Source organism: Siniperca chuatsi, linkage group LG1, assembly GCF_020085105.1.
Source record: "Siniperca chuatsi isolate FFG_IHB_CAS linkage group LG1, ASM2008510v1, whole genome shotgun sequence".
Taxonomy (NCBI): Eukaryota; Metazoa; Chordata; class Actinopteri; order Centrarchiformes; family Sinipercidae; genus Siniperca; species Siniperca chuatsi.
The window spans coordinates 20203296-20216294 of record NC_058042.1 but is presented as its reverse complement, the minus strand read 5'-3'; the positions used below and the strand labels follow the sequence as shown (position 1 = coordinate 20216294).

General features: G+C 40.1%; 1 protein-coding gene across 3 annotated transcripts; it reads left to right on the top strand.

Moving 5' to 3' along the window:
• The first annotated feature begins 1550 nt into the window (after positions 1 to 1550).
• On the top strand, positions 1551 to 11972 carry depdc7a (DEP domain containing 7, paralog a). Of its 3 annotated transcripts, none has more exons than XM_044195287.1 (9): positions 1551 to 1574; positions 6373 to 6835; positions 8012 to 8142; positions 8286 to 8478; positions 9470 to 9690; positions 9812 to 9954; positions 10035 to 10160; positions 10496 to 10574; positions 10708 to 11972. In XM_044195287.1, exons 2-9 carry the CDS (start codon positions 6381 to 6383, stop codon positions 10929 to 10931), a joined length of 1572 nt encoding a protein of 523 aa, XP_044051222.1. In that variant the 5' UTR covers positions 1551 to 1574; positions 6373 to 6380; the 3' UTR covers positions 10932 to 11972. The 3 variants fall into 3 exon arrangements, with proteins under 3 accessions (XP_044051222.1, XP_044051213.1, XP_044051203.1); XM_044195278.1 differs by lacking the exon at positions 1551 to 1574 and adding an exon at positions 2886 to 3096 and having other exon boundaries at positions 6345 to 6835; XM_044195268.1 differs by lacking the exon at positions 1551 to 1574 and adding an exon at positions 2888 to 3096.
• Positions 11973 to 12999: the final 1027 nt, after the last annotated feature.

Here is a 12999-nt window from a genome sequence, read left to right as displayed (position 1 = left end):
GAGAATGTGAGGAGGGCACAGTAACTGGACAGCTGTGTGTTGGATAAGACTGCATAACACTGACTGCCTATTGATTTTGGAAATGCCCTGTAGTAAAAACCTAATGTACTGTGTGATGATGGTGTACTTTTCAAACTGTTTTAACCAGTCATGTACAGACTTGCAGGGTGCATAGCAGACATATGTGGAAGGGAGAGTTACAGATTTATACTCAATCTGGCACAGATTGACCTGGCATTGACAACTGAACACCTGCATCTGTGCATTTGGCAGTGGTGAAAAGTAACTGAGTACATTTACTCAAGTACTGTACCTTTAAGTACCATTTTAAGGTACTTTACTTGGTTGTTCCATTTTATGCTACTTTATACTCCTATTCCACTTCAGTTCAAAACAGTGTACTTTTTACTCCACTACAGTTATTTAACTGGTCTTGTTACTAGTACTTTTCATAGGCTTGTCCTACAAAAAAGCAGTATCTAGTTGGAGCCTCTTATCACGTTTCAGATGTCTACGCGTTCCATTTTTTTCCCTCTAAACTTCTCACCACTGGACTAAACTACCCAATTATATATAGTATATAAAGTAGTTACAACAGTAAAATGCTACTTACACACTGATGCATTGGTATTAACAATCTAATAATGTCACATATTATAACCATCACAGGTTTCAATCTTCTGCAGAATGAATACTTTTACTTTTGATACTTGCTGCTAATACTTCTGTATTTTTACCAAAGAATGATTTTAAATGCAGGACTTTTACTTGGAGTATTTTTACATTGTGGTATTGGTATTTTTTTTTAACTTAATTGAAGGATGTAAGTACTTTTTCCACCACTAGCATTTGGGGATCTTGCTCAAGAGTTCTCATTTTCATGAATCCCCCAGTTTTAGCAAGGGGTCTGAATCACCAACTCCACAGTAACAGCAGTCCTTCACACTGTGCCTGCCACCTGTTTGCAAAGTGTCTTTCCTCATTTCTGCTTTTCTTCCATGTCACACGGGATCCTTAAACAAAAACTTGCATCGTGTTTGTCTTATTTTCAATGCCACCTCCTGGAGAAAATTCCTTTAGATATTTGTCATCATCATAACTGTAAACTAATTTTGACTTGACTAACACTGCATGACCGATAAGTATGAAGGGGAAAGAAAGGGAAATATGCAGGGCTTTCCAGGCACATGGAGAGAAGCAGGAGAGTAAATATTGCTTTGACCTTGTGGACTAGAATTTCTGATTGCATTAACCAGAGTGCTCTCTCTCTCTCTCTCCCTCTTCTCGCTCTCTCTTCCTCTGTCTGATTTTCTGTGTGGTGTAAAATGTGTTTCACTCTACGGCACTGAAGACAGCTTTGTGGCAAGTTTACAAAATACTAGCGCATCTGAATGCAATGCATTCATTTGTTGTAAAACCAGTTTCACCCTCAACCAGAGGCTTCTCACCCTAACTGAAGGTACAGAGTTACCTTTCATTTAAGGCGGGGATTTAATTTGTTTCCTTTGATTCCTCTTGTTTGGACATGATGGCTGTGTAAATATAAAAATACATCATCTACAGCAACAGAAAAGGTGAGTTCATATATAGCATAGTTCCCATAATGCAACTTTTGCATCTTTTATTAGACCCCCAATTATACAACAGTTTTCATAGACTAAGTAGTACTTCATATGATGAGTAAACTGAACGTCATGTGTAAAATCAGTGGAGTGCCCCTTATTAGTGAAGTTACGCACCTGCAGTTTCCATAAATCACCGTGCCTTGCTCAAGAGCAGCTTAACAGTATGTGAATAAGGAAGCCATTTCCTTCCCTGCCTTGTCTAGGAATGCAAACTAGTGACTTTCTGCTCCTTCTCTAATCAAATGGTGTGAAAAGGCTAAGAGAAATAGGACCTGTCTCTAACTCTCTCTTTTATGCTCATGTGTTCTCACTTCACCTGGTGTAAAAGTGCTTTTTTGTCCTGCATAAAAGAGGTGAAGATTACTGTACACCATACTTGTCTCTCATGATAATAACAGCTGCCTTCCTTTCAGTCTCCCTGTAAGTGAGTGACTAACATTGGGTTTATAGTGTCGGCTTACTTCCTTTTCACTGTCAGATTACACCTCAAGAAAGAAGGCTAGAGCCTCAGTTCATGAAATCTGTCCTTACTACAGCTCATGTGTGTTTATTCCGGGCCGTGTACGTCTGTTTATTATTTCATTTCACAGAAAATCTGCCTGTATAAATGATCCCAGACAAGCTGGAATAGCATCAGGGCCACTTTGACACCTGAGGCACCTGCGGTCACATGTTTCAATACTGTAGCCCCCACCCCGTGACGTCACTGTTTAGCACGAAGGACAGAGGAAACTGTTTATCCAAAACATCCCCATTCTCAATGTTTGTGTTTTTATCCTTTAAATCCCAAATCATTCAAACTGCCTCTTCTTGGGAATATCCATATCTGTCTCACATGGTGGCTGCTGTTTAATACTGCACCTCTTTATCAGATCAGATTTTCCTCAGGTGTAGGCTTTAAGGGTGTGAGTTGATGAGTGAAAGGTTGTGTGGAAACTTCCTGGATTTTTAGCATATTCCTTTGAATTGAAAGTCTTTTACTTGAGCAGTAAAATAAACCAATAAAAATGTTTAATAAAGGACTTAAGCAGGAAATGTCAGCAATTCTGCACATTGCCTTTGGCTACTCAGAATTCCTAATGCCTTCACGTGATAAAAGAAAATATTTTGGGCCACCTGTAAAGGTAAAACCTTTCGCTTGAGAAGCTTTGGTTACACCGTGGTAGAAACTGTAGTGCGTCTGAACCATTCCTCTTCCTTCGTTTCCAGTTTCAGTTCAGGGAGATTTGCTCAAATGCAAGAATAAGAGAGTTAGTGCGCCTTTTGTTAAACTTCGGGGAAAACAGTGGGAGCCTCATTATTACGCTAATGGACGAACAGGGCGGTGATTGGGACACGAATAACGTATCGCAGTGGGAGTGGACGGTTTCGGGGATGTCTGTAGTTAGTTGCGTGCGTCACGTTGTGAATTGAAGACCAAGGACATGGTCTTTACAGTCACTGAAGGAAGTATTAATCCACCGAACACCAGGTAGTACTAATTTAACCACTATTAGCTGATAAAATACAGACTAGATGTTTATTTTGATGTCGTGTTTGAAATAATGTTGTAACCTGAAGGGTTTGGTTTATTTAGTTCTGTAACCTGCTGTGCTGAGATTGAATGTTTTAAGAAATACTTTTTTAAAAAGCTCAACATGTTCATGTGTCGCCTACTGCTAATTTGGATTTGACTGAAACTAATGAATCAAAGTAGAAATTGAATGTGCCATGCTTCAATAATGTATTTTACACACGCCGTGTGTGTTTGGGACTATTTGTGCCACTATTTCTAATAGAAACGGTCTAGTGCCAATCGATTTTTTTCTACTAAAGAGTGGATTTGTTTCTAATCGAACTTCACTGTTTCTGAAATAGGCTATGTTTATAATGTTTATGTCTTTGGAAAAACAATATCTAAACATAGCCTATTGTAAAGTGTAGGCTATTGAAAGTATAGCCTATGAAAATAGGTTTTATAATGTGTAATGGCTTTAATAACTTTAAGTTTAATAACTAATTTAATGTTTTGTAGATCAGCTTTAAGCTCTTAATAAGAACAACGTTTGTGTTCTTTGACATTTGTGATCAGTGCCCACTCAGCAGACAGCAGTGTTTGTGGTAAAACACAGGTAGAAGAGGGTAATTGTGTGTGTGTGTGTGTGTGTGTGTGTGTGTGTGTTTATAGGCCTCCATACACGATAGCCTATATCATTCAGGATATGAGAGTTCAAATCCATATGGGCCAGTAGCCCACCAAGGTTCAGCGCGTTCATACTGTGCCCTGAGGCTTGATTGGCAGGCACATCTGCCAAAGGCTATTAACAACCTGCTGCTCTTGTGCTGATGTTGCCACAGAGCATTTTCACTGCATGAAATCATTAGTCCTGTGCTTGGTGCAGGATAAGGCAACGGTCCTTAAAAAGGATTTTAAGGAGTGATAATACAGCTCAGGTTTTGGGAGTAGCCTAGTTTTAACCATCTTATTCACAAGGGTGAATATCCCCATGTGTGGACTGCGCTGCTCCCTCTGCGATTATTTACCTGCACTGATGTGTGCAAACACACTGCGCACTGTTGTCCTTGGCTGAAATGCAGGTCAGTCCCCTCCTGCAGTCGGTCTGCTGGAGGGCCAAAGTCACGGGGAAGAAGTCTGGCGGCAGTTGTACAAACTGGGCTCAAATCTCAGCCTGGGGCAAGCAACAAGAGGCGACAGGGCACAGCCGGGTTCCCAGGATTGTTTTGACCCACACCTGACCCCCACTCTTTTTTCCCTTTTTTAACAAGCATTAATGGATATTGGTCAGATCCGGATTTATTGTGTGACTGGTAATCCAGGGACCCCTGATGGGATTCTCCAGATGGTCCTGCCCTAACTCCTAAATCAAGGATTTCATTCTGATAATGCAGTTACTTACTACTACTACCAATAGCATTCCTGTGATAGTGACTATAACACCAAGTGACTATTTATTTTAAAGATCATTTTTGAAACTTGAGTGTCTTAAAGCAATGAAAGAAATATTTTAATTCATTGCATCATCAGCCTATTATATTTCCCATGATTCCTTTTATGCATACAACTCTTTCATACAACTGCCGCAGCCCCAGTTGTTCTTCCCTGATATGCAAATCCCCAGTTCAGGACAGTTTCTTCTTCCCCAGAGGGAAACGCAGTTTGACGTAGATGTATCTCATTAATCAGCAGATCACCCAGATCCTCTGCTCTCTATGAGCTGCTGTATTTTTTTAAACAAGTGGCCGAACATCTGCTTGCCGCTGTACTGTGTTTTTGTTGTCAAGTTTTACAGATGGGTCAGTAATAGTATTTGTCTTGTTGTGTTATCAAAACATGGTGCCTGGCTGGCGCTGACAATGCCTGATTTATGGCCTCTGGCCTCAGTGAGTCTCTCAGATCCTCCCCTAACATTCGCTCAACAGGCTTTAAATGTTTCCTGTTGTGAGATGAAAGCCACACTAACATCACAGCTCTGCTTTCTTTCATTGGCCTTGCTTGTGGCGGATGACACAAGTCACTTTTTTCCATCAGCAAAGACCTATCAAGCACAGACAGGCAGATAATGAGATATGTTGAGAAATTGCATGATGGAGTGTTGAACGTGTCAGTGTTTGATTGCATAAATCGTCTACTGATTTGTGTGCATATATTAGTAGCAATGCAGCCCTTCCAGTGGAAAAAAATCAACAGGAATATATCAGGATATCTCTTGTGAGAGAAGGCTCACAATATGATCATTGTCTCTGTTTCCTTGTGCGTGTGTGATTGAGTGTAGTGGGCTGTGTAGAAAGATTGCATCGGGTGTCTGGTATGGTAAGAAAATCTGGCACAGATGATGCTCTTTGTTTTTCTTAATGTCTTTAACCTACACTGGCTGACTGCAGTATTTGACTATTAGGTGTTAATCATCTGTTAAGTAAAATAAAACAAAGCTTTTGAACATACTGTACACAAGAGAGGCACTGATCCTGGACCATGTGTTGATACACCCACATACACAGTAACTTGAATTCAGATTCTGATTGTGTGAAATTACACAGAGGAGAGGGAGTGTGTGTTTGGTGAAGACAGAAAGTGCAATTCCCCATACTTTCTGAGAAAGTGCTCAGACAATAGACAAAGCTGAGAATGACTGTTGTGGAATAACAAGTGGAACACCAAAAGGACTTGTTTGAGAAAGTTGAGTAAGTTGTGTAAGGGTTTTATAGTATCTGCATGTAGGGAAGTTTATTTTCACCTTGGTTTGTCTTGCTTTTTCATAATTAATTACATAGGTGATTATTTATCTCATTAAGCTTCATCTATAAAATGTCAGAAAATAGTGAAAAATGGCCATCACAATTTCCCAGAGCCCGGGGTGGATGTCTTCAAATTGCTTGTTTTGTCTGACCAACAGTCAAAAACCTAAAGATATTCTACTTGATGTAAATCACAGAAAAGCAGCAAATCCTCACATTAGAGAAGCTTCCAACCAGCAAATGTTTGGCCTTTTTTCTTGATGAACAATTAATTGATTCTAAAAATAGTTGCGTCTGTGTGAAACTGTTGTCATTACTTGACTATCATTGCCAGTTGGTTGAATGAAATTAAAATGTGAATCTTGTGAACTGTCATCATTGAATGTCAAGGAAACTCATTCCCTGCTTTTCCTAGCTGATTTTACCTCTGCTGCTCATACCCACGCCTCTGACTGTCTTTTCCACCCTCCCCCCTTTTACCAGCCACTGATTGTCTCCCCTCCTCCATCAGAACAAGGCATGGCTGGGAAGCCTTTCCGAGCCACCTACATCTGGAGCAGCATCATCTCCAATCTCCACACTCATGTGGAGGTCAAGCGCCGGCGCCACAACCTGAAGTCCTACCATGACTGCTTCCTGGGCTCAGAGGCCGTGGATGTGGTGTTGGCACACATCACCCTGAACCGTTTCTTTGGTGACGAGGCGGTGCCCCGCTACAAGGCGGTCCGTCTCTGTCAGGCCCTAATGGACTCGAGGGTGTTTGAGCCGGTGGGCGTTAAAGTATTTGGGAAGGAAAAGAAGCGAGCCACATTTGAGGACAGTAGTTGCAGTCTGTACAGGTTCCTGAGCCCAACGACCAGCTCCTCATCATTGCTGACCAACACCAACTCTCATTGCACTAGTACCATCGAGAGCGGCTATGACTCACCGGGCATGAACAGGAACAAGAACAACTATGGTCCGTCACATGAAAGGTACAGACTCGTGTCATAAAATCTTCAGATCTCATTTTTAATTTGCTTTGTTCTCCTTCCTCCAGAGCTAATCCCAAATCCAGTATAGCTGCTGACTGGGTGCCTCTGAAAACTAGTGAGGCTTTAAGTCCCATCATGCAGTCATGTTGTGATACTCTTAATTTCCAGTAACCCCCTCATTGTGTGTGACAATGAGTTTTGAGTTGCAAAATTGCAAAATCAAAAAGTAATATTAAAAGAAAGAAACAGACAGAAACCCCCAAGATATTTGCTCCAGCACATTTTAATCGCTTTCTTGCTGAGAGTTAAATGAGAAGATCAATACCACTCTTGTGTTTGTACAGTCAATATGAAGCTACTGCCAACAGCTGGCTAGTTTAGCTTAGCACAAAGACTGGAAACAGGGGGAAACAGCTAGCTTTAGATATATTATATAAGAAGATATAACATGTTAATTAGTGAGATTTGAGGTGGTGGTTAAGCGGATTTTGTTACAGAGCCAGGCTAGCTGTTTACCCCTGTTTCCAGTCTTTGTGCTAAGCTAAGCTAACTGGCTGCTGAGTGTAGCTTCATATTTACCGTACAAACACAACAATAGCATCAAATATTTCATTTAGCTCTCAGCAAGAAATCGAATAAGTATATTTCCCAAAATGTCAAACTATTCCTTTCAAGTCAATTGATTCTCCTTGACTTTTAAGGGTGGAGAATTATTGTTGGGAGGCCGTGGAGCATGTAGCAAAGACCCATGAGGTGCTAACACATGGCCTCAGCACTTTGTGACTGACAGCTCCAGACGGGACCAGAGAATAGGCCTGATGTCCCTAATGGGAGATGAAAGATTCAGAGGAACCATGTGCTCCAGCAGTTTAAAAGAGGCTTTTGTTAATATGCAGCATGGGCCAAGTCAAGTCTTCATGGGAATAATGTAAATAAACAGAAAAGAAAGGCTTCACATGTCATATTTAATGTTCATCAGAAATTGTTCAATGCTGGAAATTGAGCATTTATTTTGTCTGTTTGATATAAAATGACCGTCATCAAAACAGCACCAAACTGTGAGTGAATCACAAGTACCAGAAAACGTGCAGCCTGATGCCACATTTGTTCCTGTAATAAGTCTGGTTTTTTTCTTCAATCATTTCCCCTGATTGCTGTTATTATTTGACTCTTCAGACAAGAGGGGCTGAGCTACTCAACCCACTCCCCTGTAAAAACAGACAAATCACTGGAGGACGTGCTGGGAAACCTCAACCTGAGCTCGACAATCACCCCTCAGATGATCAACCTCGGCCTCTCACAAGAGCGTAAGTCGTCTCCTATCTGATGATACGCAGGAGAGTGACGTAAAATAGGAACTGTGTTTTCATGCAGCAAATGTTTGGTGACACCATGTGTCTGTATGTCTGTGTGCCTGTGACTCTTATGGCTTTTAACTGTGTTTTCACAGTTGTGGATGAGGTGTGGCACCAGCAGGCGGTGTTCAGATTGTTGCAGCTGATTGAGCTCCCCCTGTTGGAGAACTTGTTAGAGGGTAAAGACACATCGCGGCCTCCCCTGCATGGCATGGACAGTGACCCAGACCTGTTGTATACATCAAGCTACCTAGACCGGGAGGTCCTCAAGGCTTTCAGTGAAGCACAGTAAGTCCTCTAAAGCTTTTACAGTTTTACAGTCTCTATTAAAGTTACTTTTCTTATTCAAATCTGTGTTTCTTGTGATCTATCAGTCCTATCTGCTGTTTATTAAACTCTTTACCAGCTGTTTTACAGACAAACTACTAATATGCATAATTAGGATATGTACATAAGGACATTGCACTTCTGTTTGTGTTTTGCCATGCTCTTTAACTAACTAAGAGGAAAACACTATCAGGCACTAATTTGCTGATTAGAAGGTAAAACGATGTGTTGGTTAAAACCATTGAAATTATGGTTATTCATTGAAATGGTGTTGAAACAAAAGTTATATACAGTGGTGGAAAATAAGTACATGTACTCAAGTACTGTACTTAAATACCATTTTGAGGTACTTTTACTGTATATGAGAATTTCCATGTAATGCCACTTTATTAATGTAATGCATTTCAAATGGGCTTATTACATATTAATACATACAAAGCATATGATGCATTGTTACAGTATAGATTAAACTACCCAGCAGTATATGAAGCAGTAAAAATAGCTCTTTACATTAAACATTATGTAAGTACCACCTACTTAAAGCATCAATAATAATGATCCAATAACATAACAATATAACACTGACATGGGCCATTCTGCATGAGTACTTTTACTTTGATACTTTCAGTACATTTTGTTGCTAATACTTCTATACTATTACTTAAGTGACTTTACTTGTAATTAAGTGTTTCTATAGTGTGGTGTTGCTACTTCTACTTAAGTAAATCATCATGATGAAATGCTTCTTTTACCAATGGTTATAAGTAACCTAGATGAATAAAAAAAAAATGTTTTAGCCTGATTTTAACGGTTTTTCACCTGCAAATGACCGAATCCATGCTCAGTCACCAAAGGTCAAATGCTTATCTGACCGTCTTTCTATCTCTCAGTTGCTTAACTTTGACCAATCTGTCGGCTGTGTTTAAAATCATCCCACTTCCCTCTCCCTCAGGGCTGATGAGTGGATGTCAGGGGCGGTGGACTGTTTAGAGTTTCTGCCTGATGAACTGGTGGTGGAAGTCAGTCGAGGTTTGGCTGGTTGTGCTGGCGACCTGCTCCAGTGTAAGAGACTGCTCTATGAGGTCCTGGCTCAGCATTACGGACACACACAACAGCCACCTCTGCTCAGCAACCACGTTTTCGACATCCACTCTGGCATCTCGGAGCTACTCGGTAAGAGGAGGAGCTATCAGATCTCTTTGTCATCCTGTTGTTGATGAGGCTTTTATGGTGATGCATAAAGGCAGGTTTCGCATACGTTTTCATCCTTGTGTTTTCTGTGATCTGTTGTCAGTGAACGGCAAGCAAGAGCAAGCTCTAGAGACTCTGCAGCTGAGCCTGAAGCTGCAGGACTCTCGCAGCAGGGAGGAGCTACGCAGGCTCCTGAGATTCATGGCCATTGCAGCCAAACCACAGGAGGTCAAACTGCACAAAGAGGTGAGCGCTTGCGGGCATCTTGCGTGAGTCTGCACAGGTGTATGTTTGATCTTTGTTAACTCGAAATAATTCTCTATCAGATTGAGAACAGAATGGCGGTGAAAAGGTCTTTCTCGAGTGCCATCGTCTACAGCAGAAGACTCTCCAAAGGAAAGGTGGACTTGATGGTTCTGTTCATGATGGATAACCACTGTGATCTGTTCAAAGTGAGTGTTCTTAATTTGTCTCTTTGCCTGTGTGTGTGTGTGTGTGTGTGTGTGTGTGTGTAACAATCGACATCTCTGCAATAGACCTTAGTCATTGGGTTGATAAAATGCTGTTTACACAGGCTGTTTAGAAGCAGGTTTGCAACCCTGACATTAGATATTACTTGAAAGAAAATTCACAAGTCAAATGTGTCTGACTGTGTAAGATCACAGACTGCCACAAACGCAGTAATTATATTTATCATAACTTTATTCATATTAATATTGGATCTTAAAGTCAAGATAAACTCAAAAACTGAAGAAACTTCATGTTATTTTGCTCTCTTTTCTACCAGATTCCCATTTCATTGCACAAGATGGTCAGTGACAGAATAACAAATATCGTGAAAGGGAAGGATCCAGATATGATAACAGGTTTGCAGATTTTCTTCGCATCATCTTCTGCATTCTGTTGGTTTAACTGCTGTTTGTGTGACCACTGGTAGAAATCCCTTGCTATGAATGAAGATGAACTAATTTCTGTTTCTCCAATCTCTCTTTACTGCAGGATCAACATACTGCACAAGAGTGAATGCTAAGGCCTATTCAGAGAATTCACAAAAAACCACTAAAGAGGAACTTTGGTCCTTACTCCGGACGGTCCATGAGAACCCTAAACTCTCCAGCAAAGAAAAGAGACGCCTGATGGGACAGTTTTATAAAGGCCACCCAGAGATTTTTGTTCAGTACTTTGGAAATAGATTGTCCAGTGTCAACATGTTGCTACGGTGATATTTATTAGCATTACACATCATGTGTTGTGATGTAAAAAGAGGTAGGTGTAAGAACAAAAGCTAATGTGATGTAAATGATGTGAAGTATAGTACGTGGATTTTATTTGCTTGTATGTAAATAGTTTAGACTACTGAACAAGAATGTGATTTATTTATTTAATTTTCTTTGGTGCAGGACACTAACATGAAAAGTCTTTGTCAGTTACACTTGAGACTGTTACATTGCCAGAATGACAAAAAGAACCAAGTGTTCTTGAGAATTTAAAAAAAAATGTTTTCACACTGCAATGCGTCTTGATGGCGTTCCGTGTCTGCAGCCAGTAAAGACAAGTCTGCATATGGCTTTTCAATGGATCTATTCTACAGTATCTGCCTGTGCAATAGGAACAGCGTTAGCAATAAAAATGTGTCTGTTCATGTGGTTTCTCATATACAATGCGATGCACAGTAGAGCTATGTCTGAGGAACCCTCAAAACGGAAATTTGAACCTGGAAATTTAAAAGTCTGATGCTGTGCTGTAGTAAACAGTCAGAGGCATTCATGAGAATCAGCCCTCTGGGTTTTTTGCATTTGTTGCAACAAATCAAGTTTTTTATTTTTTGTTTGACTGAAAACCGTAGCCGCGTTTTAGTGGCATCTTTAGGGTTCTGTTTAAATATGGTTTATGTACTGCTTTCTAATCAGGATATCGCTTCCACATTATACAGAATACACAAAATGTGTATATTCTGATGCAAAGAGATCAAAGGACATCTGGTATGTCAAGTTATTTATCCACAGAACACCATTAATATTCCATTTTGAGACACAATTAGAAGTACTTTGTGTCCATTCATGCTTGACCCCCACACAGGCCTTGCACGTGCTTTCTCTGTTAAAAACAGATATATGGACTGCTGCTTTTTTAAATGGCATAATTGTGAAATCTAAAGCTGTTTTATGCTATTGAGGTTCCCAGTCAACTAACAAACTTATGATATTGTTTTTCACACACACTGTCTTTCTGTAAAATAAAAAAGCAGTTTGGAAATACTGTAATGTTGAGTTAACTTTTTATGAAAGGCCAGTACTGTTTCTCGTATTCTGTCATTGTTTTACTTTAACATTTCCAGCCAAAACACATATGCCTTCCTCTCAACATCTCAAGAGTCTAGTTTAAAAAGCAAACAGTAGCTTATCAAGTCAAATAAGAAAATGAGCAGTTCTTAACTTTCCAAGACCCTTTGTTCAGTTTCTATTTTTGTTTGGTGGCTGACATGCCTTTAGTGCTACAAAATCACAGAATTCTTAATATGCTTTGACTGTTCTCTAGCTGTAATCAGTGACTTGAATTTCACAAGTCAGGACAATGACAAAGGGCCAACAAGCAGTTACTTTGCTTGACAGGTACTCTTGGTGGGGATCTCTACTGCAACACTTTTAGGGGAAAAAAATATTCTCTAACGTTTATCATTCAGAACCTATTAAATACAAGTAAATACATTATTATAGAGATTTTTTTATTAGTCAGTTGTTTTGGTTTCTAAGAGCAATTGGCAGTTTTCCAAATGGTGCAGATTTCAAAGTAGCATTCAGACTTTATTATGTAGCATTAGAGTGGCCTTCTGCATAAACTGCTTTTTGCCACAGTGTTACCTGTGAATAGACTCAGAGCTGAGATAGGCTGCCACATACTCAGAACAAAGGCTGTGCTGGTCAGGCAAATAATGACATTATCAGGCCAATGTGAAAATGAGCAGCTGGCTGGGTTGAAAAACATTCACCGTGTAAGTTACATTATTTATATACATACTCTTCAATTGAGTTTGTCACAACAAAAGATCCATCTGGACATGACAGCAAATGCTGTTTAAATTAGTTTAAACTTTTACAACTACAGTAAACATTTTTTGTTTGTATTTGCACTATCTTGCCCTTATGTAGATTGGATAAATCTAAGCCTGTGAAATCCTGCTGTCTTCCATAGAGGGAATCTGATTATTTAACCAGAGGATGATCGATCCTCTCAGATCAACAGGCATATGCTGCCCCCTAGTGGTAATGATAAGGCCCGGCATGGCTGTAC

What these genes read in the sequence shown, in the direction of transcription:
- depdc7a (XM_044195287.1), top strand. Translation starts at nt 6,381, where the DNA reads ATGGCTGGGAAGCCTTTCCGAGCCACCTACATCTGGAGCAGCATCATC. An exon ending in CCTCGGCCTCTCACAAGAGC is followed by an intron (nt 8,143 to 8,285) that starts GTAAGTCGTCTC and finishes GTGTTTTCACAG; the next exon opens with TTGTGGATGAGGTGTGGCAC. An exon ending in GGATCCAGATATGATAACAG is followed by an intron (nt 10,575 to 10,707) that starts GTTTGCAGATTT and finishes TCTTTACTGCAG; the next exon opens with GATCAACATACTGCACAAGA.